The 23,815-nt window shown below is 41.7% G+C and overlaps 1 protein-coding gene across 2 annotated transcripts in view; it reads right to left on the bottom strand.

Moving 5' to 3' along the window:
• Positions 1-4,386: 4,386 nt before the first annotated feature.
• The window catches only part of LOC119890028 (Golgi apparatus protein 1-like), a 33,936-nt gene continuing 14,507 nt past the window's right edge, over positions 4,387-23,815 (bottom strand). The window contains exons 5-27 of one of the 2 annotated variants that reach the window (XM_038701029.1): positions 23,570-23,773; positions 23,097-23,168; positions 22,789-22,975; positions 22,014-22,231; positions 21,449-21,570; positions 21,100-21,201; positions 20,380-20,533; positions 20,157-20,174; positions 17,036-17,173; positions 16,729-16,815; positions 16,543-16,605; positions 15,185-15,298; positions 14,913-15,001; positions 14,649-14,766; positions 13,965-14,057; positions 13,631-13,768; positions 11,955-12,078; positions 11,729-11,871; positions 11,148-11,249; positions 10,929-11,036; positions 9,972-10,092; positions 9,713-9,819; positions 4,387-7,370 (exon numbers count right to left, since the gene is read on the bottom strand). In XM_038701029.1, the coding sequence (XP_038556957.1) occupies positions 7,203-7,370; positions 9,713-9,819; positions 9,972-10,092; positions 10,929-11,036; positions 11,148-11,249; positions 11,729-11,871; positions 11,955-12,078; positions 13,631-13,768; positions 13,965-14,057; positions 14,649-14,766; positions 14,913-15,001; positions 15,185-15,298; positions 16,543-16,605; positions 16,729-16,815; positions 17,036-17,173; positions 20,157-20,174; positions 20,380-20,533; positions 21,100-21,201; positions 21,449-21,570; positions 22,014-22,231; positions 22,789-22,975; positions 23,097-23,168; positions 23,570-23,773 (2,790 nt within the window). In that variant the 3' untranslated portion in view covers positions 4,387-7,202. The remainder of the gene's footprint in view (positions 7,371-9,712; positions 9,820-9,971; positions 10,093-10,928; positions 11,037-11,147; positions 11,250-11,728; positions 11,872-11,954; positions 12,079-13,630; positions 13,769-13,964; positions 14,058-14,648; positions 14,767-14,912; positions 15,002-15,184; positions 15,299-16,542; positions 16,606-16,728; positions 16,816-17,035; positions 17,174-20,156; positions 20,175-20,379; positions 20,534-21,099; positions 21,202-21,448; positions 21,571-22,013; positions 22,232-22,788; positions 22,976-23,096; positions 23,169-23,569; positions 23,774-23,815) is intronic. The other variant, XM_038701030.1, reaches the window with a different exon arrangement.

Here is a 23,815-nt window from a genome sequence, read left to right as displayed (position 1 = left end):
AATATTTGAATATTCGCGCACTTTCCTGATTTCTGAGACAAAAGAGACTATTTTTAATTTCTGTATTTTCAATCTTTTTAAAGTTTTACATCCCTTCACCCCCTGATTATCGAAGATGTAGTTGATGCTACAGAAACATTTGTTGAACTGTTCAGTCCTAACATCACTTCCCAATCTTTCATACATTTCTCAATTATTGCAAAATTGTAAAAGTATAACACCATTGGAAAGCTTTATCCAACTTGTGATCCCCTTTTTTTTAGTCCCCTTATATTACCTCAGCCTATTATGTTTTTTTTTTTTACAGCCTTTATGAAATCCCATATATTTTCTCAAATAAGCAGACGGTATGTGTTGTACAATTATGTCAATGACATAAAAGGACAAACACACACAATTGGGAAACGCAGGAGACATGATGAAGAAGGGACATCACAGTAGGCATGACCTAAAGGAGGGGACACACGGGCAGCAGCCATAAACTGTATATGAAAAGGCAGCAGCACACAATTCAAGATTTATTATATCCCAATACAGGATATTATCAAGCAACCTCTGACACTACACTTAACACTGTGGGACAGGCAGCCATTTAAATGCATTACTGTAACACCTTAATGAAACATACTTTGCTTAGGTCATATGTGCATGAAGCCTGTATAGCCATTGTCTTTGTAAATTGCAGTGTAATTTGAGATGTTGATCAGATCACAGAGGTTCTGTCAGGCCCAAGTAAGGCGTTCGAGGTTCTGGTGTGCATGAATATTCACATAGGAGGAAAATTCATATCTACCGATGGTTTGAGCTCTGTTGGAACAGACATCAGAAGCCAGAGTGGACACAATATAATTTGTAGTCCAACATCTGAAATAGTCTGTAGACTTGGGGGATCATGAACCCATGGCCTCCAAGAAAGTGGAATTTAATCAGATAGTGACTGCTAACATGTTAGGATTGTAGTGATGCAAGAGGTTTATTCATTACTCTATTACAATCTCTTCAAATTATAACATTGATTAATCCAAAGAGCACTTGCTGGTGGGTTGTCTAGTTGAGCTGTGAAATGGCTGAGGTGATGCAGTGATGGTATGGTGTTCAGGCTAGTTGTAGGCTCATACAGTGCTTTAAGATGTATGGCTGGTCCTACCTGTTACAGTGCCTCTGTTAACCCTTCTTCACATAATTAATAAATTAAACACAAGTCTAACTCCTTGGAGTTGGCACTTATATGTGGTGCTTTCAGAGGTAAAACACTAACACACACATATTTACACACAGTAGGCCTAAATATGAGACCACCGTGGTGAAGTGTGTGGTGGGAGAAGGGGGTGGGGGGGGAAGTGTACATATTTGTCAAATACTTAACGTCTATCTAATCGCACTATCTGTGCAAAATATGAAAGTGTTGTTTAATCACAACAGTGAATTAGGGTTGACATTGAAGCACATGGCCGAACCACCCCGATACTGTGTTCTGCTTGAGGTATCTACCTGTTAAAGGGAGTGGTGGGAATTGTTGGGTTTCTAGTAATAATATTCTAGACCTGCTCTATATGAAAAGTGCAATGATATTATCTTTGTTATGAATTGAGGCTAAATAAAACTGATTAGATTAAATACTTGTTACATCCAGAAGGTAGCAGTGGTGCAGCGCCAGCTGCCATCAAACCGAAAGAAGGAGAAGAAGATTTCAGCCAGCACGTGTGTGATGCCACGTGACTGCATCTTCTGAGTTAATTTTGGCGGACAAGTTGCTCTTGGTCTTCGTTTTTGGAAGTTGTAAGAGGTAAGGACCTGTTCTTTTTACCCGTACCAGGGTTTTTTTTTTATAGAATTTTCATATTGAGCATGATAATATTTTATGTTTGTGATAGAAGACGTCCTGTATTTTTCGGGTGTATAAGCAGTTAGGTTAACTCGCCCAGGGAGGTGGTTCTTGGACATGTGTTAGCTAGCAAACATTGCTGCTTTATCCCGCCGAGCCTGCCAATCCGTGAACACTTGAACGTTACCCTCTGCAGTCGATAGCAACACTGTTTACAGGCGCTTCAACACCTCAGCCTGTGCTGGTGGTGTGCATAGAGAAAGCTCTGTCTTTACATGTCTGTGTTTAAGCGCTTAAGCTTAGCTCTTCAAAGGCTGCTTTTGTAACACAGTGTCTTGGGTTTGGAGAGATTAGTTTTAGTCTTGTGTTGCTGTCTATACTTTCGTCTCTTCTGACACGTATAGAGAGTAGTAAACAGTGAGAAACCCAAAACATCCTGTGTATGCACCCTGATGATTGCTCAAAAAAATAAAGGGAACACTTAAACAACACAATGTAACTCCAAGTCCGCCACACTCAATCAAACTGTCCACTTAGGAAGCAACACTGTTAATCAATTTCACATGCGGTTGTGCAAATGGAATAGACAACAGGTGGAAATTATAGGCAATTAACATGACACCCCCAATAAAGGAGTGGTTCTGCAGGTGGTGACCACAGACCACTTCTCAGTTCCTGTGCTTCCTGGCTGATGTTTTGGTCACTTTTGAATGCTGGTGGTGCTTTCACTCTAGTGGTAGCATGAGACGGAGTCTACAACCCACACAAGTGGCTCAGGTGGTGCAGCTCATCCAGGATGACACATCAATGCGAGCTGTGGCAAGAAGGTTTGCTGTGTCTGTCAGCGTAGTGTCCAGAGCACGGAGACGGGCCAGTACATCAGGAGACGTGGAGGAGGCCGTAGGAGGGCAACAACCCAGCAGCAGGACCGCTACCTCCGCCTTTGTGCGAGGAGGAGCAGGAGGAGCACTGCCAGAGCCCTGCAAAATGACCTCCAGCAGGCCACAAATGTGCATGTGTCTGCTCAAACGGTCAGAAACAGACTCCATGAGGGTGGTACGAGGGCCTGACGTCCACAGGTGGGGGTTGTGCTTACAGCCCACCACCGTGCAGGACGTTTGACATTTGCCAGAGAACACCAAGATTGGCAAATTCGCCACTGCTGCCCTGAGCTCTTCACAGATGAAAGCAGGTTCACACTGAGCACATGTGACAGACATGACAGAGTCTGGAGACGCCGTGGAGAACGTTCTGCTGCCTGCAACATCCTCCAGCATGACCGGTTTGGCGGTGGGTCAGTAATGGTGTGGGGTGGCATTTCTTTGGGGGGCCGCACAGCCCTCCATGTGCTCGCCAGAGGTAGCCTGACTACCATTAGGTACCGAGATGAGATCCTCAGACCCCTTGTGAGACCATATGCTGGTGCGGTTGGCCCTGGGTTCCTCCTAATGCGAGACAATGCTAGACCTCGTGTGTCAGCAGTTCCTGCAAGAGGAAGGCATTGATGCTATGGACTGGCCAGACCTGAATCCAACTGAGCACATCTGGGACATCATGTCTCGCTCCATCCACCAACGCCACGTTGCACCACAGACTGTCCAGGAGTTGGCGGATGCTTTAGTCCAGGTCTGGGAGGAGATCCCTCAGGAGACCATCCATCACCTCATCAGGAGCATGCCCAGGCGTTGTAGGGAGGTCATACAGGCACGTGGAGGCCACACACACTACTGAGCCTCATTTTGACTTGTTTTAAGGACATTACATCAAAGTTGGATCGGCCTGTAGTGTGGTTTTCCACTTTGATTTTGAGTGTGACTCCAAATCCAGACCTCCATGGATTTTCATGGTATTTACATGTAATGTTGAAAAAAATGAAAAAATCTGTAAAATAATAAAGTATATTTCTGTGAAAAAACTTTTTTGTTTTTTACAGTGTAGATAGAAATTGAGTACATCTGTTCACACTAATTTCAATAGCAGATAGCTTATTATAACGTCCACTAGTATCAATCTTAATACTTTCCTGAAAACGTGTTTTAAGTTATGATTTACCACCACTGGCACACCATCGGTGGTTGCCAGGCCCCCGAGGGGGGTGGCCCCCGCTGCGGCAGGTGTCCCTTATTTTTCTGTGTTTAAGGTGGCAACCCTACCCATTGAACACAAAGACATCAATATTATTATTTCCTTTGACCTTGGTCAGGTTACAGACCGTTGGCTGTTGGAGTGACGTGTGTGTGTTTGTGCTGGGGTGTATCAGCAGGTGGTGTTTTGTTGTTCTGGTATGAGGAGGTGCACGCAGTTGTATCTGAAAAGTTTAAGTGTCAGTAGTGTCATCTGGTGGGGGGGTAGCAGTGGTCTGTAGTCAGCAGGTGAACTCTTCCAGATGCAGTGGCGGTCAGTGAAATCACTACCTGTAACTCTCCAGAAAAATATGCATATGCGTGTTGCAGCTGTAAAGTTAATTTTAATTACTTACTTACTTACTAAGTATAAAGTTTGCCGCCTCTTCCTTTCAAGCTGCCAAAAAAAAAAAAAAAGACCCGAGTTTGAGCCAAATATATGAAAATCTGCAGACAGTTTTATTAAATTGACAAATTTTATCTGTACAGCAAAATCAAATCTCACAATGATAAATCTGTTACGTCTTCATATTACATGGCATAATGTAAAAAGAAAAAAACTGCACACCGATAATGTTTGTACACGTAGAGACCTGCATACAAACAGGTTATGATAGCTGTGTTTATTTCCTGTTAAATCGCTCTGATTCAACATCTGAATTCAACAGATACAGGAACATAGAAAAGCTCAAGGGGGCGAGCCGTTGGTTTCGGCCCAGCTTTCAGGTAGGGAACGTTTCCCCTTTCACACTTTTCACACAATGGGTTTACAAATGATTTACAACTTCACCTTCATTAACCTTTGTAGGCCTAAATGAGCAGAAAATATTATGTATATGCTGCACACGCTCTTCATGGTGTGTGATAACCTTTTCTGTTTTTGAATCATTCACAGATGTTTTTAGAAATCTTTACAAATGAATGAGGCTCATTGTCCAAATCAGCTGACGTCAAGTTCATACATCAAGTTAAAGTGCAAATAAAAAGTTCATTAATAATGAGAAGGAGGAAAAAAAAGCAAAATAATGTTTGCATCTTTTAGTTACAATTAAAGTTACAAGTCATTTGCCTGAAACAAAAACAATACATTTATGGCTTGAATATCTGTAAAATACTGAGCAATTATTTTCCATATGGGTTTTCAAATATGACTCATGGGATTTTGTAATGTCTGCATAAAGCAAACCATCTTTTGTAACGTTCCTTTTTCTTTAATATTAATTATATGTGATGAATCTGATACTCATCAGCAGTTGTTTGTATGGAAAGACTCTGAAATAGCATTTAGATGATGGCAAACTAAACCTCTCCTTCTGAATGTAAAGTCAGAAATTAAAAGTGACCCAGTACAGCTATTTTGCTCATAAGCGTCACATGTATGAAGTATGGAAGTGAAAATATACATAGATATTAGTCAGCTCAAGCTTCAGGCATTATCTGAACGAGATAATCAGTCATATGCAACTTTGATATAAACACACAGATCAGAATATTCCAGTTACCCCAATTCACCCGGACTGCTGCACTTTTTTGTGCCAGTCAAGACCACTTAAAGCTGCTTTAATACATTTTTTGGCCAATTGGGGGCAGCAGAGCAAGCTGTTGGGTGCTGACAGATGGTGCGCAGTGGGAAGCAAGGAGGCAATTAGCTTAGCATAAAGACTGTCAGCAGAGGGAAACAGTTAGCCTGGCTCTGTCCAAATCATGATTAACACATTTGTTTAATCAAACATAAAAACAACAAACAGTAGGTCACTGCTAATTCCAGGACGCAACTCCCTATGAAACCACAAAATGTTGTTTTTACAATTCTGTTTATATACAGATCAAACACATGAACATACAGTGTGTTAATTAGTGAGCTTCAGAGGTGTTGGTAGGTGTATTTATTAGCTGTTCGCCCGGCGTCCTTTATGCTAAGCTAGACTAATCACCTCCCGGCTATTTTAAAGAGAAACGGCCATTATCTTTCTGAAATGATTACCTCTGACTTGTGTGTGCCCATTTCTGACAGTGTTTTGGCTCAAGTTTACATGCAGGTTGTTTTGGGTGTAAATGCAAGATTAAGTATGTGGAAACAAACGCAAAAAAAAAAAATTAGATCAGGGTTTAGAAAGTGTAGAACTGGGCTCAAAGGCCTGCAGAGGAGAGGGCCTGACAGGAAAGCATTTCGATGGATTAGCAGCTCACTGCAATTTTAATAGCGTGGTCTGACCTCTAATATGCCACTGCTATGTAAACAATAGGTCATTTGAAAAACGGGGAACTTTCTATGCAGAGAAAACCAGCAGTTTTTCACGTGACTTTCATGTTTGAATGGGTTATCCATATTAAAAAAACTACTTCCTCCCTCACAAAACAAAGAAAACCGCTCAAGTTTGCGCACTGGCAGGTTGTTCGGTTATAAAATAATATTAAAAAAATGAAGCCTCTGCGTGTTGCGTGACAGATTGTGTTGGTACATTAAAGGCAACAGACAACAAGGATAGGATGCTGCACAGGTTATGGTGAAAATATCCAGTCCAAAACTTGAGGTGGCTGAACGGGTCCAAATGTAGAGAACCGAACATGGCGAGCTGGACGCGATCCTGTACAGGAGTAAAGAGGATGGGACTTCATGATTGATGAGAAAATGTTTTAAAGCAACAGGAACATCACAGAATTCAACCCCAAAGTTTGCCTCAAGATTTCAAGTTGCTCCATGTGCCTTTCAGGCAGCCGCAGTCACTTAGAAAGAAATAATTTCCTGTTGCTCTACATGCTGCAGTCTCCATTAAATATCACAAAAGATTCAGGACTCAACAAGTGGAAAGCAACCCTAACATCAGAAGCAGCAGCCCTCAGTCAAGAACAGCGCTTATTTAGAAACGTAAAAGATGCCGGACAACCACACATCCGACCTCAAACAACATCCTCCAGATTTTTTTTTTTTGGGGGGGGGGGGGGGGGGGAATAAGATCATCAAGGAAAAACGCTCAGACAGTCAGTGCTCTCTCGAAGTTTGGAGATGCCCAAATGGAGATGAAAGGTTTTCGTGACAGTCGGGGGGGGGAGGGGCTATTTTGCATTTGATGCAAATATTTTACAGCAGCCAATAAACAGGAGGAGCTCCAGATGGGGGAACTGGCGTTGGCACTGGCAAGTTGGCTGGTTACGGGCCGGGCATCTGAGAGGAGCAGGAGGAGAAGGAGGAAGAGGGAGAAGAGAAAGGGGGGAGGTGCGAGGAGTCCGTCTTGTGTCTGAGCGCTTGTCCTCTACCGGTCCTTCAGTTCTCTTGTCACTCGCTTGGTGATCCGACCGCACAGCAGCCCCACCAGGAAGAGGACGCACACGCTCAGTGTGATCATCAGCAGGATGTAGTTCTTGGAGGGCGATGTCATCACCTGCACAGCCAGGTCTGAGAAGCCCTCTGCTGGCGCCACCTGCAGGACAGAAAGATTACTGTTGTAGTGAAGTAATCCAGCTTTTTAAATGTGTGTCTGCTTGTTGGTCCCCGAGTTGGTCCAGACTGAAATATCTTGACATCTACGGGAGAGCTGGGACGAATGAACCACAGTCATTTTCTCCCAGCCAATACAAGTCTGATATGCCAAACTACCGGGAAAAATCAGGTGGATAAGTCACATATTGACAAGTTATACAGAAAAGGCTTTTTTCAATCACGGAAAGTAAATTCACGCAAGCGGTCATTTTTTTGAATGACGAGTTGTGTTTAGTGTTTTCATGTGCCATGGTCATTATCACATGACAGATTAGTTAGTACTTTCACATATCCTGAAGTTTTAAATGTCAAAGTTTTACACTTTAGAAGCTAGTGAAGTTTAAACGTCAGGAGACACGCAGCCATTCTACCTTATTTAGATACTGCAGGAGGTGGGGGCAGAGTCCACTAGGCTGCAGGCTAGACCATCAGGATACTTACAGCCAAATAATAGGGTCTTCACAGTCAACAAAGAAAATGGGCTGACCATAAAAAGTGCAGCCGAGATCTGATCCGAATGCGCATTAACTGTTTGATGTTCTAAAAGTTTTTTTTATTGAGAAAAAGGACAAAATATGTTTGCAATTACATCTCAACAAGGACACTGTCAAGCATTTTAAATAAAAAAACAAGAATAACAAATAATTTAAATCTATATCGATTTGTTTCTTCCGTCCCACCCGTGTGTGAAAAATTTCGTTCAAAGTGAAATTAAACCGAAGTCGTTCCACATTTTTACAAGATAACACCTGGTCTTGATAGAGCACACACACGAGTTGTTGATCACAACAACAAATTATTTATGTCTCTAACTTTATCTTTTAAAATGACGTATATCTGAAAAGTGTTTCAGTCGTCCCGGCACTCCCGTACTGGTTGGATTACCATGAAAGTTTGTTCACACTTTCATGGTTTCTTGACGATGTCTCCTAATGACTTTACTCTAGAGCCACTAGCAAATTGTCATTGGGGTTTAAAGTGAAATGTCTCGCCAACTATTGGATTGATTGTCACAGGATTTGGTAAAACGTTCATGGTCACCAGACGATGAACTGTAATAACTTTGTTGATCAGATTTTTACTCTGGCTGTTCATTTCTCCAACACTTTGGTTTATGATCAAATACCTACAAAACTAATGACCAATTCTCACCAGCAGCAGCCGTAATTTATGTTATGTACTAAACTGAGTTTAATTTTGAGCTATGGAGAAAACCAGGTTAGCATTTTCTCATGTTCCCAGTGCTAACCAGCGCTGCTCACAGATTTGATAGTGTTATCGGTCAGATGGGAATATTTCTAAAACGTTACTGTCTGACAGTGCCACTAATTATTTGAAAATTTTCTAGGACTTAAGATAAAATGACAATTTTGAAACGGGTCTGTAGATGTATTCTCTGTAGATCTCAAGATGTAGAGATCTAACTCTTTTTTTTTCCCCCAGGAGAGGTTTCACCTGAGCAGTAGCAAAACAAGCGGGGACAAAGCCGAATGTCAGGCAGCTATTTACAAAAGACAAGATGAAAGGGCCAACAGTAGGCACAGTCTCCTTCAGTAGTCTTGAAGGGACCACATCCAGGGGGGAAGTCGATGACTTCATATTCTCATAAAGACTACCATCAACTCAAAAGTAGATATACATAAGAGTTTGTTCAAATCTACCTCAGATGACATTTGGTGCCTTGCAATCATAGACTGTATATAAGAAGTTGATGTAGCCTCCGGGTCTGAAAGGTGAAGCCAATGCCTTAAACCTGCATTCTTTGTAATGGCCAACAGTGGGCGACTCCACTGGTTGCAAAAAAAAACTTAGATTGTACAGCAGTCTGAGAAAATGACCCAAGTTCTCACTTGATTTATTACCTTAGTAAACACTTTCCTAGTGATTTATGGTCTCAATCGTTAGTTTGAGGTCTTCTTTAATACAGCATGATGTAGTAAATTATGATACAATTTGGAGGAATATAGACGATAAAGCAGGGTATGCTTTAGGCAGTGGCTACTTTGTGATTGACAAGTCGCTACCAAAGTGACCTGTCAGGCATAGCCATGCGTATTCCTCTCCAAAATATGGTCACTTCTGGTTCCAAAAAACCAAGATGGCGACGGCCAATATGCCAAACTCGAGGCTTCAACACGGTAGTACACAAACTAACGGGTCACGGTGGCTACGTCCACTTGTTTTATACAGTCTATGCAATAATTTTTTTAATGAACCTAAAAGAATAAAAATAAACATAAAAATTCCATTTTATGATGAGGTGAAAAGCCTCTTGGTGTTTACCTTTGCAGCGTAGCTCCACATGTCGATGCGGTCTTGAAGTCTTTTCTTACACTCAGGCTGCAGACGCACTCTCTTGTCCTGTAATGCCTCCATCAGACACGACATCTCTGGATGGTGAGAGGAAGCAACAAATCAAGACATTTAAACACACAATGGGGAATCTCACTGGAAGGCTTTCTCTCAGGTTAGCGAGTCTTAATTCTTTCACATCTAAAAACTGATCCATCTTTATAAAAATATATTGAATGAAAGCACCCACGTCGCCCTCTGCCAGGTGTGATGGCAGCACAGTGGTGTTTGAGGTCCAGAGCGCAGGCTGTGTGGAGGACCGGGTCCACAAAGATGTCCGCCTTACTCTCCTTCAGCATGTTTAGGACTTCCTGCAGTCAAGAAACAACAAAGAGAGGAGGAAGATGGAGCAAACAAAGCTGAGTTTCTGCACTAACACCAAATCCATTCAGATGTGTCGAATCATCTAAATGCCTGTAAATGTTTGTAGATAATGGTTTGGCGCCCAGGTGGAGTCCAGTCAAGCTTCATAGTTGCATAAATACAGTCTTTGACCTCACATTAGACTCAATGTGGCCGTAATGTAATGAGCCAGTTGAGGTGGTTTGGCGATATGATCAGGATGTGTCCTGGGCACCTTCTCTAACTGGTAGACCCAGCACCCGCTGGAGAGATTATCTCTCTCATCTGGCCTGGGAATGCCTCAGGATCCTCCAGGAGGAGCTGGAAAACTTTACTGGGGCGAGGGACTTCTACACAAGCTTGCTTAGCCGCCCGGCATCGGACAAGCGGCAAAAAAAGGAAGGATAGAAAATGACTTTGCAAGGATGCAAATGTGTGTGGGACTGTGATGTTGTGATTTGGATTGTTTCACCAGTGAGTCAAAAATTGGCAGAGGAAAAAATATATGTAAAGGATATGTGGATGTTTTCTAAAGCAAACTACTGGCTTGTTGGTTAATTAAAGCCTTTTTGCTGAGAGTCCACAGGCACCTGAACACGCCAACAAAGAAGGAATTATTTTTAAATAGTCCCTGTTGACACATTAACAGCATTACCACATTATAATAATGCAAATTTAACTAAGTCAAGTAGTTAGATTACCTTAAACTAACTTTATCAAGATGGATATCAAGATGAAGTCATAGCTAGCGAAATAATCCTAAATTAGTGCAACAAACAGAACAATAATGGTAAATAATATTTACCTTTTTACAGCCGTCCTGTTTGATTTTCAGCAAGTTGACTTTCAGACACTCTTCCACCTGACCGGTCTGCTCCTGAGCTGCTGCCTCCTCCGCACACAACCTGGAGATCTGCAGGAGAGGAAGGAGGATGTAGAGTAAAAACAAACAGGAAAACAAGAGTGGATTTGATGCAGAGCCAACTAGATATCCAAATTAGACCTAGGGTTTTTTTGTGTGTACCTCATCTGAGCAGTGCATCTGCAGCTGTGGGTCCAGTCTGTAATCGAGCGCTGACTCCTGGAGAATTACTCTTATCTGGTCTTCACAGTCTGGAGACAACCTCTGAACCAAACCCCAGGCCAATGAACACAAAATTTAACCAGTGCCATTAAAAGATTTACATATTTAAAGTCCATCATGAAGACAAAGTATGGCATACAGTAGAAACTATGTACCTGTAATTCCAAAGCCAACACAACTTCATAGGACTACAAGAAACATTTGGTCATTTTCATTCCACAACGGTTAAGATCCAAGTGAAGTGTAGATCCCACATTTGTATTTATTGCTGGTTTATAGCCCTTTTCTACCCTTTCACCGTTTCATTTTTATTTATTCTTAAGTTTCATTGACATGCTAGTCTATTGTGTAAAACTGTTTTTATTTCATTTAACCTTTATTTATTCAGGTTGCTTCACTCATTTGCAGGAGGGCCCTGATCACATTCACACTGGAGCTATACGGGCCTGTAATACGGTCATGTTACCGTAGTTTCTAGCAGAGATTTTAGGAAGCCGATTGTGATGTAGTTGCGGACTGACCTGGTCGGCGTATTTGAGTTTGAGGCAGGCGACGACTTGACCCTCCAGCTCGCTGTCCTCGCTCGCCTTGTTCAGGATGGGCTGGCAGAACTTTGGGATGTCTGCTCGACAAGCTTTTCTCAGCACCGGGTTCAACCTGTAGTCTGCAGGATGGAGGTGTGTCAGAGTCAGATGAGGTTCACTAAATCTCCTTTCATTTTTATTAAACTCCAGGCTTTTTACTGACCTGTGTTCTGTGTGATCTGTCTCTTGGTGATCATCTGTTTACACTTTGGATCCATCAGCTCACTGTTTTTGTTCTGTTTCAGACACTGAAGGACGTTTCTGGCGTCCGCGTCGGTACAAAACCGCTGCAGGACAGTGTTTGGATTTCCATCAACAACCAAACAGCAAAAAGTTGATTACAACCGCTTAGATCTGGGAACACAGTGACGTCGCTACAACAGAGCCACCAGTTAATAACCAGATAATCTAAACTACTTTATTTGGAGGCAAGTGCAACAGAAATGCGGCTAATAGTCCTTCATTAAAAAAAATTGATGAAAATAAAAAAATGCACTAGGCCAAACTCCGTGTTGGAGAGTAATTATGTTTTTTTGAAGTATAGTACTTTGCTTGTGTGTTTCTATTTTCTGCTACTTTATACTTCTACTCCAATATATTTCAGAGTGAAATATTTGACTTTTTACTGAACTTTTATTGAACTTAGCTTATAAAATACAATCCATTGTAAAAGTGTAATGGTTCCCAATCCTTTTGGCTTGTGATCCCTTAAAGCAAAACACGGTGTCTGGTTCGGGCTCCTTGTCAGTAATTAACTGTCTAAACTTAAAATGGATAAACATCAGAGGAGGTTATATTCCACAATAAAGTATAGTAGTATACTATATAAATAGTCGAAGATTCGATGCTTTGATGGGCGGAGCTTGATTCGACTGTCAGACAATCGAAGCTTCGCAGTGAAACAAGGATCATGCCATTTTGGCGATATGGGGGTGCTCAATGTCTGATTTTACATAGATCTACCAGTTTTCTTCCAACAAGTTAATATACAGCCTGTTACAATATACATTTCAACGTTTAATGCTGTAAATAAACATGTAAAAAGAAAAAAAACTTTCAATTACTGTTTTTAAAGTGCGTAAATGAATCCGAAATTGTAACCCTAACCCTGGGGGCGTCAGTGCGCATGTGTAGGTGTAGCGTGTATGTAGTGGCAGATGAGGAAGACTTGCTGAAGGGATGGAGCCCCGGCTTCACCGGTGTTGGCCGTGTTGTCCGCGGACTTTCAGTTAATTTATCACTGTCGATGAACCACACAAAGAATATTTTATTGTTTTTAAATAGCCGGCTTCTTTAAATAGACCCACGAGGAACTGCGATGTGCATGCACGCAAAACTCTGTCAGGGGCCAATTCTATTACCAGAACAAGTACTTTTACTTTTGATACTTTTTGTTGATAATACTTCTTCTGTCCTGCATTTAAGATTTTGATTGCAGGACTCAAGTGAAGAATCTGAATACTTCTTACCCCACTGGTCAAAGTTGAAGCGGGAAGTCGGTCTGTAAACTGTGATGGATGTTTACAAGAAATTTAGGTCCTAAATGATAAATATTTTGTTTACAGTCTGTCTAGTCATTGTCCGATTTGACTTCTGTTCAGTTCCCGTGTTCCCAGATCTCAGCAATTCATTTTGTGAGTCCAAAACGACAAATATAAGACCTAAGTTGTATGAAACCATATTTATCTTTTAAAACACACTACACAAACAAAAGACACAGTACTACAAATACAGTGTCTTTATGATATGCTGTATGTTGCCAAACATATAAATTATTATTGGAAATTTTAATTCCAAAATAGGTGCTATTGGAATCAGAAACTTCCTCCTCTTTGTCACCTTGATCATCTGCTTGCAGACTCTCATCAGCTGGTAGTCGAGCTCAGGGTCGGTCATCTCCACCTCCTGCAGCCTGAAGATCCGCTGGTGGCAGCGCTGACTGAGCTGCTTCTTCTGCTCCTTCAGACACTCGATCATCTGTGGATGAGTCAGGGGGAAGGAGAGAAGGGGGAAAAGAGGACAGGAACAAAGAGAATAGGAGACAAAGGGGTAGGATGGAGGAAAGAGAGAGAAGAGCAGACGAGGGAGAAAGAAAGAGAAAAAAGAGGAGAGATGAATCTAAAATGTCTGATATTTGTTTCCAGATGTTACTTCTGTGACTGATGCTCCTCACCTGAGCGTTACCAAAGGCCACGTTGGGACACAGACGACTGATGTCCGACTTACAGGGATCGTACAGCTCTGGTTCCAATCGAATGTCCTCCGACTGAGAGGTAAAGGGAGGAGGAGGAGAAGTTTTACTTTACAAAAGTTAACAAAATGAGCGAGAAAGTTTACCAGCAAACTGAATAACAGAAGCCTGTTTTCACACATTGCCTGATTTTGAGACTTGTTTTATGTATTATGAGGTATTTTCCCCAGAATGTGGTACATTTGGTCCAAGCGTCTGCAGTGAGGCTGTACTTAAGGTATACTTAATAGTAGTGTTGTAGTACTTGAGACCCGTCTTAAGACCAATTTTTGATGGGCTCGTCTCGGACTCACACTCCCCTCGGTCTTGGTCTCGACTTGGTCTCAGCCCCTAAAAGTCTTGGTCTTGTCTCTGTCTCGATAATCTCTGGTCTTGGTCTTTACTTGTTCTCGGTCTTGACTACAACACTACTTAATAGGTATACTTTTTGCAAAATTCACTTAGTTTAGCATGTTAGCATGCTAACATTTGGTAGATGCACTATTCAAAGTACAGCTGAGACTGACGGGAATCTCAGTGTAGCAGCAAAAAATTGGAGAATTGAAATGTTGACCTGGCACTATGAAAAGTCAGGGGATCAGCTCTGTGTGTGTGTGTGTCAGGTACCATCTCCAGCTCCTCCACCCGCAGCTGTTTACGACATTTCAGTGAAACCCGCTGCTCCTTCGCCTCCTGCAGCGTGTCGTTCCTCACCGTGGTGCTGAGACAGATGACTACATCCACCCTGCGGGGCGACGGACATGATGGAAAGTGCGAATTATGTCCAGGTAAATCAACCGCATTTATAAAATAAAACCAACTGACTGCTCACAAAGAACAAACAAAAAAATCTTCAAATACAGTTTCCAGCTTTCTGGATGTTGAACTCACTTTTTCTTGATGTTTGGACACAACCGGAGAACGTCCTCCTTACAGGCCATTTTGAACTTATAGGAGAACCGGAAATCCTTCATTTGAACCTGAAAGTCGAGCGCAGAGAGGGAGAAACTGACATTGATTGATATAACATCTATTGATATCGCTCATATTAAACAGTTTAATATTTTAATTTATAAAAGTACTTACAATAAAACTAGGAAAAACGAATTAACACAGAGCAAGACAGAGTTTACAGAGAGAAAGATGTTGTCATGCTAACTGACCAGCTGGAAGTGTGTAACGCCGACTGAACACTTCTCGTTCATCTCCTTCTGGTGTTTATTCTGAACCAAACACTCCATGAGATCCCCTGTATCGATCTGGTTATCAGCTACATCCTATACACACACACACACACACACACACACATTAATTATCCAAAACATTATTCTTTATATATAGTTCAAGGAAAAACATAAAAAAGTACATGTGAGGGTGTTGTAGAAGCCTGTAATGGCTTATGTACAACCTTACCCAGAAGACATAAATAAGATCAAATAAAATACATAAGGTAATGAACAGCAGTTTCTAAGAGTGGTCTATATTGTTGTCCTTCTTTTTTCATTACACCACACTATATGATTGTTTTGGAAAAACATTGGATCTCACTAGAGGGAAAGTCAAACTCTTAATCCAGCAGTGGGATTATGAGACATCACCAGTTGACATTTAAGAATATCTGCATGGACAGCTTTTGTCCTCTAGGAAGCAAATTTCTTTTTTTAACATCCTTTCTTATGGACGGTCAGTTTTGGTCAAGCAGTGATTTTGTCTCGATGGCGGCACTTCACAAAAAGGTCAAGAGATCAACAAAAAATTAGGAATCATTGCTTGTTAAAAATAAACATGCACTGCTAATGGGGCAAAGCCATTATTTGTGTATATGTTTCTGTGTGTCATGTTAAGAAGGTTAAATGTGCGATCCAGAGGATTGGCTGACACGAGACCTGCCTACTTCCTGGTTCCGGTCGGTGATCTGATTGGTGCGGCGTCTGGCAGTCCCTTCCAATCATCTACAGCCTTCCAGACATTCCCCCTGTTTAAATACCTGCCTCCCTGTTGAACCTGGCAGTTGCGATTTTGCCCTCGTTTGTATTGTGCTCTATTTTAGTGAATGTGTTACCTTCAGTAGGAGGTTTCATTGATTTACAAGTGCAAGTGTAGTGACCTTAACTTGTGAACTGTGGTAATGAAATTGGGCAAGGATCTTAGTGGGGTTAACTGATACCAACCAGACACCTGTAGATTCAGTTTATGTTTAGACACACTAGGTTTAGAGGGTGTTGCTCATTTTTGTCTCACTTTGATTATTGATGACTGGTCAGAGAGAGTTTTGTTTAAGTTGATTTTAAAGTAGCTAATGGCTATCTCTCATTTTGGAGAGACCTTTTTAAGTTATATTTATTTCTTTGATTTAAGCAGCACCCACCAGCCCTTTTTCCGTTCTTTTTTGTGAATCCTGCAAATAAATAACTTTTACCAAAACATTCTGGGTCATGTTGCTTCCCTTTTCCCCACGAGCCGGGTCGTAACATATGTGAAAACCTTCTCATAGCACAGCTAGAAAAGTACATGCACTCACATGGCAGTGCGCCTGGGTGACGGGCTCACAGGCTCTGATGAGGAGAGCATCGATCTGGATATCCTGCAGCAAACAGCGAGACACACGGGAAGTTCAAAATGTGCAGCTCAGATAAAGAAAACCTCACTTCAACACCACAGCTACTCAGGTGAGCATTCATTCTAGTTTCCACTTTATATTAAAGACCTCTGACTCCAGCTCGGTGAGGTTGCCCACGACGTCTCTGCAGGCAGACACCAGGTCCTCCAAATGATCCTGCAGACACTCCAGCTCCTGGAAACACACACACACACAGAGATGTGGGAAATGTTCACTACAGTATACATGATTTAGTATTAGTGATAAGTTAAAGGTTCCGAGGAGTTTTCACTGTAAACAAACATGATTAGATATAAGAAAAGCTTTTATGATGAACTAAACAACCAACAGAGGGCATTCAAACATCCATCACTGGGTTAATGTATCAGATATCAGTAGTGTTGTTCCTTCTCACCTGTCCTGTGTCCGTCTTCTCACTGCACCACTTGCCGAGGTCGGTCATGCAGCGTTTCTGCAGCTCAGGGTCCAACTTCACATCCAGCGCCCTCTGGTGGAGGATCCTCTGAACCTCCACCTTACAGTCCCGAGATAACTGCGAACACACGCAGCCACAAGCTTGTAATAGAGCCTGATGATACCGAATTGTTGAGCCTGATGCAAACATGCTATTTAAGTGTTAAAATAACAATAAATCGTCTGATATTCATTTAACATAAACAAGCATTTTGATAAGAATCTCTTAAATGTGTTAGTGAAAGAATCGTGAGCATGATTATGTTCTGAATGAGACATTTTACAAGTGAAAAAAAGACTGTATCTGTGACAAGTTAATATTAGATGATAATATTGGCTCTAGTTTATAATCCATTCTTGTGAGGAACCTCACGTACAAAATTAATTACACATCCCCTAATGCCGCATTCAGAGTTACTGTAATTACCAGTGTCAGGTTAATAATTGGCATTAATGTCAACATGTCTGATAAATAGTACCGACCCCAGCCTGTTCACCCTGCTGCCTTCTGGGAAGAGATATAGAAGTTTCTGCTGCCAGCAGAGCAGCTTTTTCCCCCAAGCTATCAGACTCTTAGGGTGCTTTCACACCTGTTTTCCCACTTGGTGTGGTTCGTTTGGGCAGGTGTGAATGCAGCAATCGCACTAGGGTGTGCACCAAAAGCGGACCAAACAAGAACTCTGGTGCGGTTCGCTTGTGGTGTGAAAGCAAACAAACCAAACACAGGATTTTATGATAGCAGAGATGTGATCTCAGCATTATTTCCAAAGCTCTAATAAATCCATCTGCTGACAGTGACATGTGTTCAGCGATCTTATAATTGATCTGTATAAGCCGCTATGTTTATGAAAATAATTTTATAAGTTATAGCCTACTTGTCAGCGCGGGTATTTCCCTGATTAATAGGTTAAAATCTGTTTAAAAAAAAAGAGGGCAAGTAGTATTCAGATACCACAGTATACTGTAGGTGAATAAGCCCCGAATTATTACTGTACATGTCCTGTTTTTAAGCGGTCGATTTGCTGTCTAGCGTTAGTAATCATGCTTATAATAAATTATTACTTTGTGAGTCTTTGCAATACAGATCAGAAGCGTTAAAGTGCTGCACAAACTTCTGTCAGTCACCGGAGTTTGATTTCCCCACGTGGGTCCTGTTGATGCAGGACGAGAATCGCCAAAGCTGTCCAATCAACAAGTTACCTGTACGTCTGTGTAACGTCATGGTTACTTCTCTTGGTTCGTTTGTAAAACTGCAGTGTGAACGTGAACCGGACCAGAACTAAAATGCAACACGGTCCGGACCAAATGAACCGAACTACAGGTGTGAAAGCACCCTTAAACTCATCCTCAGCACAGCTCTATTGATTATAGTTTATTTCTGTGTACCATTTTTTATAATTGTGTATATTGTCTGCTATGTAGCAGAAGGGAGTTACAAAACACAATTCCACTCTCTAACTTGTTTTATTGTGATAATAAACCTACCTACCTATAAATCCGACTTGACACATTAAAATACCTACATGCCTGAAAAGTATACATGTAGTAAAACAATTAGTCAACAGACACAAACTTAAATGATTAATCAATTATTAAATAACAGTTACAGATTAACCAAACACTTGATGATTATAGCTTCTTGTCTTAACATTATAATAAACTCAATATCTTTGGAAGGACAAAACAAACCACATGGCGACATTAGCTTATGTTCTAGGAAATTGTGATGGCCATTTTTCACTGTTTCCTGATGTTTTTATAGACCAAATGATTAATTGATTAATAATTTTAAAAAAAGAAATTGACTTAGGTGCAGCCTTTTATATTGTCTTATACTGGTTGCAGCCCTACATGTGTGGATTACCTAACCTCAGCCAGTTTGTTTAATGCAATATAGTGACATTAATCAATGCATTATCTATAACTTTGCAATCATACAACGTGAACTATTGGTAACAGTTGGTTTCAGTTGAACATTTGACCACTACTGATTAAGATTCACAGAAGTTTAACTGACATTTATTACGTCCAAAAAAGTAGTGATTAGTAAATGTCCGAAAGCTCTAATTACTGCTCAATATAGAGTAAACTATTGAGAGTGTATCATATCGGGAGAAGAGAAAGGACACAGCTATACAACTGTTACTTTACTGTTGGACTAACTGCTGTGTATTTTACTGCTTCACACAGTGAAGGCAAAAACTACCATCCATTCCCTTTTGATATGAACACTGAAAACAAGTCTTAAACAGCTCTTTGAATTGTGAACCAACTACCTCAGTTTCCAGAAAACTACTTACTGGCCTGAAACACACACACACACACACACACACACACACACACACACACATTACTGAGACCATATAATCATATCAAATCAAGTTGTCAAGAGGCTCCTCACAGATGAGTTCAATTGCCCAAATCAGGGCCAAGTGGACTCACTGTGTTTCGTGGAGAAACACTGATTACATGGATATCGGGGCCAAGCAGGGCCAGTCAGACGTCATCATTACATTCATTTAGCTTGTCCCAAGTACATCCCTCTGAAACAAACAACTAAAATTATGTTCAGTGCTTCAGTAAGGGTCCTCAGACTTCTTTTAGAAATGAGATGCCAGTTTTAAGTGCTAGCATGGGGTGCTGAAACTGTCTGGAGGCAGAGGAGCATAGTTGTCGTGTAGGGTTTTGCCATGGCTTGTGGGTAGGAAGGAGCAGTTCCCTTCACTGCCCTTGTAGACCAGCACCAGAGTCTGGTAATGGATGTGAGTTGCAGCAGTGAGCCGGTGTATTAAATGGAGTGGTGTGGCAAATTTTGGAGACTTTGAACAGCCGAAATTACTTAATTAAAAATTAAAGATTTTAATTACTGCTGTTGGCAAGACAAACTAGCACTGCTTGGCCTTGCTGAGGAGCAGGACGTCACACAAACACACCCCACCACATCAAATCAGCCCGAGCCTATCACCGACCGACAGACATTGATTCAATCACTGCCGTCATCATAATTAATTTAACCCTTCACCAGGATCAATACCGATTAAAGGGAACCACCGACCACTTACCTGCTCGTCTGGGTTTACCTGGTAAATAAAAACATTAGAGTTACACCTGCTGATCCTGCTGTCAGAGAGAGACAGCTCCGTTAATCACACGCTACTCAACAACAAGCGTTTACCAAAACACAAACTGATAAAAAAAACAAAAAAACAATCCTTCATAAAGTGATAAATACATCAAAACCTCTCCAGCATTAGAAATCAGAGTGTGTTTGTAATGTCATCGTACCCGGCGTCCCTGCTCCTCGGTGCGGTAGGCGTGGCGGTAGAGGCAGGAGAAGACGGCGCCCGGTGGCATCAGCTCGCTGGTCTCGTTCCAGCCGTGCGTGTGGCACAGTCGAGCAGCGTCGCCCTGACACTTCTTATACAGGATGGGGTCCAGTCTGGGAGACAAAAGGGGGCCATGAAACGATTTCTTTCCTCCGATTTACAGCTCAGATTTGGACGAAAAAGCATTACAGACATGTTTTTTTAATTTTACAATTCATGCCAATATTCTGAGACTCAAATTTAGATTTCTGAAGGAAAAAAAAAAGCCAGAATTTGGAGATTAAAGTCTGAGGAAACAACATTTTTCTTTCTTTCGTTTTATTTTCTTCAGATCATCTGGAGATTTTTCTCACACAGCCCTAATGAAATGAACTCTGATGCCGGATTCAGCATTGCACAATTGTTTTGGCTCTATTATCAGCAGCAACAGTGCAATGCACACAACTTGTGATGCAACACACTGACATTGATGTGATGACAACTGAGCTATCATATGTTGATGAAGACTCCGGAAAAAGCAACTAAATGGACCTTTAGTTTAGATTATTTTGTCAAGAATGAACTTTAAGGCACAATGTTATGATGTTTGTATTGTTGTTGTGTCTGTGGAATATTAATGTCACGTCAATAATGTTTAGATTTGTTAGTGCAAATTGTCAAATGATGAATTCAGACTCACTTCCAGTCTCTGGATATGAAATACTGCAGCTCCAACAGTCGGTGTTCACAGTCCTCCACCATCTTGTCTGTGTACAGATGTTCCATCAGGCACGATAGGATCCTACACACACACACACACACACACACACACACACACACACACACAGTCTATTACTGACAGACACTATTAATGAATAATTTGTTATTCGCAAAAGAGCAAAATCTTCAACTGATCAGGATTTTAAATTGAGATTATTCAACATAAGGCTGTGATAGATATAATGCACACAATACAATATCTGTGTGTGTGTGTGTGTGTGTGTGTGTGTGTGTGTGTGTGTGTGTGTGTGTGTGTGTAACCGGCTCACATTGGGTCTCCGTTGCGGATGTGTTTGCAGGCGGTCTGGATGACGGACTCGCAGGCCTCGTTCAGTGCTCGATCAATCCGGTAGTCGGCTCCGGGGTCGGCAGATTGGATCAAAGTCTGTAGCTGCAGCGAAAATAAAGGGTAGAAAACATAGAAAAGTCAGCAGCTGGAATTTATTTTGTTACAGTATGATAAAACTGCCTGATTTATATGATAATTCATAATATTTTAGGTTAGTATTACGTACTGTAAGTTTGTACGACAAAAGCAGTTATTTTCGTGCACAATATTTAAGAAATTTTTTGTATTTTGCTAGAAAGCAGCTGGTCCAATTTGGTCAAAGTACCTACAGGCTGATTTTTTTCCCCCACAAACATGAGGGAAATACCACGTAGAAAAAGAGCTGTTAAAGAATTAAATTAATTGACGTGGTTGTTAAAAACTGAACTGGCACAATGCAAACTCAAGTTATTGGTTAGTGACTCTAGCCATAGTCCTGTTTCTCTCGCTGCTTGTATCTCTTTAACACTGAAGTGTCACAGTGACAGTTAGCGCTGTGGTCTTACGGCGCTCTGGCAGACGCTGTCGATGGTGGTACCGCGGTCGCCGCGTCCGATTCTCATCAGGCAGTGCAGCGTGCGGCCTTTGCGGTGCAGGCCGGAACAGTGCGCCTCGATCTCCGTCCGGCAGTGCAGAACGATCTCCGGACTCAGAGAGAAATCCTCCATCAGCATCCGCCGGTAGTCCAGCATCTCCCCCTGACACTCCCCGCTGACAGGACGACCTTTACAGCGTAAAATGAATACAATTAAGCCCTGATGACACAAGTAAGGTACATAAATAACAAGCTTATACATTTAGCATGTATTTACATTTTATTAACATTTTCTCCTGATGATGTATGGATGAATCCCCTAGTTTAGTCCAAGTCCACCTTCATAACCCTACTGTCTTGCACTTTGATGATTTTGAAGATAATAGGTAGGTAGGATTATTGTCACAATATAACAAGTTATAGAGTGAAATTGTGTTTTGTAACTCCCTTCATAGCAGACAATATACATTAATAAAGAATCAATTATGAAAAATGATAAACAGAAACAAACTATATTCAGTGGAGCAGTGCTGAGGATGAATTAGAGTTTAAGAGTCTGATAGCTTGGGGGAAAAAAGCTGCTCTGCAGTCTGGTGGTGCGGCAGCAGAAACTTAAATATTTCTTCCCAGAAGGCAGCAGGGTGAACAGGCTGAATGGCAGGCAGGATGGGTACCAATTATCATAATGATTGGCTTTGTCAGAAAACAGAGCTGTAAATTACACCTCACGCCCTCCCCCGACTCACCGCGGTGCACAGCAGCCTCCAGACACAGCAGCAGGTACGACAGCCGTGCCTCGCGGGCTCGCGGCAGGTTGGTGTCCAGGCTGCAGCGCTGCTTCCTCAGGTCCAGCTTACAGGCTTTAGCCAGAGAGTAACTGACTCTGTAGTCCTGAGAGATCAGCTTCTGACGGGTGGTCAGAGCGTCACGACACTGTGAAGAAGGAGGGGGGGGATTACTTATTGAGTACACGATGATCACAAAACACAACTGAGTAGCTGAATTTATGCCCTCTTAACTCGCCCCAGAGGGTGAGATATTGAGTTGGTCGTACCTTTTCTGACATGGCCTCTTCAAACTTGTGATTGAACAGACACTTGTAGACTTTCCCCTCTCCTGCCTGAGTCTGTGAGGAGGAGGAACAAAAGAAACTTTCATATCATTTAAACACAACAGCTAAATTAACCAGCAAATATACCTCCACCTTGGGGTTTATGTTTTTGGTCCCATTGTTTGTTAGTTATCAGAACAAACCTGAAATCATATTAACATGGAATTTGGTGCAAAGTTAATCTATTGGCTGAGGATCCATGACTTCCTGAAAGATTCTTAACACTGAAATATAGAATTTTTTTTATATTTCCATGATTTTCTCGTGAACTACTGCACTTACTGCTACTATGTGTATTTTCATGCAGAGTCTAGTCACTTTATTAAGTTCAAACAAGTGAACTTTCAAATTTTTTTTAACACCCAAAAGTTCAGGTGATGACTTGGTTTGAGTACGCTTAAATAAAGTCTCCTCACGTTCTGACAGAATCTCTCGCGGTCGTCTCGGCAGGAGAAGTAAAGATGACGGTCGAGGTGAAAGTCGTCTGACGACAGCTCCGCCACCCGCAGGATCGCCCTCTGACAGTCGTCTTTGATCGGGTGAACATGATCCTGATTCTCCGCCTCCCTTACCAACGCCTTCTCCAGGCAGGCGATCACTTCACCCTGGGAGTGGACATCCTGACGAGAAATGGTGCATCAAAGAATTATTAGAGTCAAACT

This window comes from Micropterus salmoides, unplaced genomic scaffold (genome assembly GCF_014851395.1).
Source record: "Micropterus salmoides isolate LMB-PRFRI ecotype aquatic unplaced genomic scaffold, ASM1485139v1 Ms_hic_scaffold_6, whole genome shotgun sequence".
In the NCBI taxonomy this organism is placed as follows: domain Eukaryota; kingdom Metazoa; phylum Chordata; class Actinopteri; order Centrarchiformes; family Centrarchidae; genus Micropterus; species Micropterus salmoides.
Note: the sequence above shows the minus strand (reverse complement) of the source record. Positions and strands in the feature narration are given on the sequence as shown.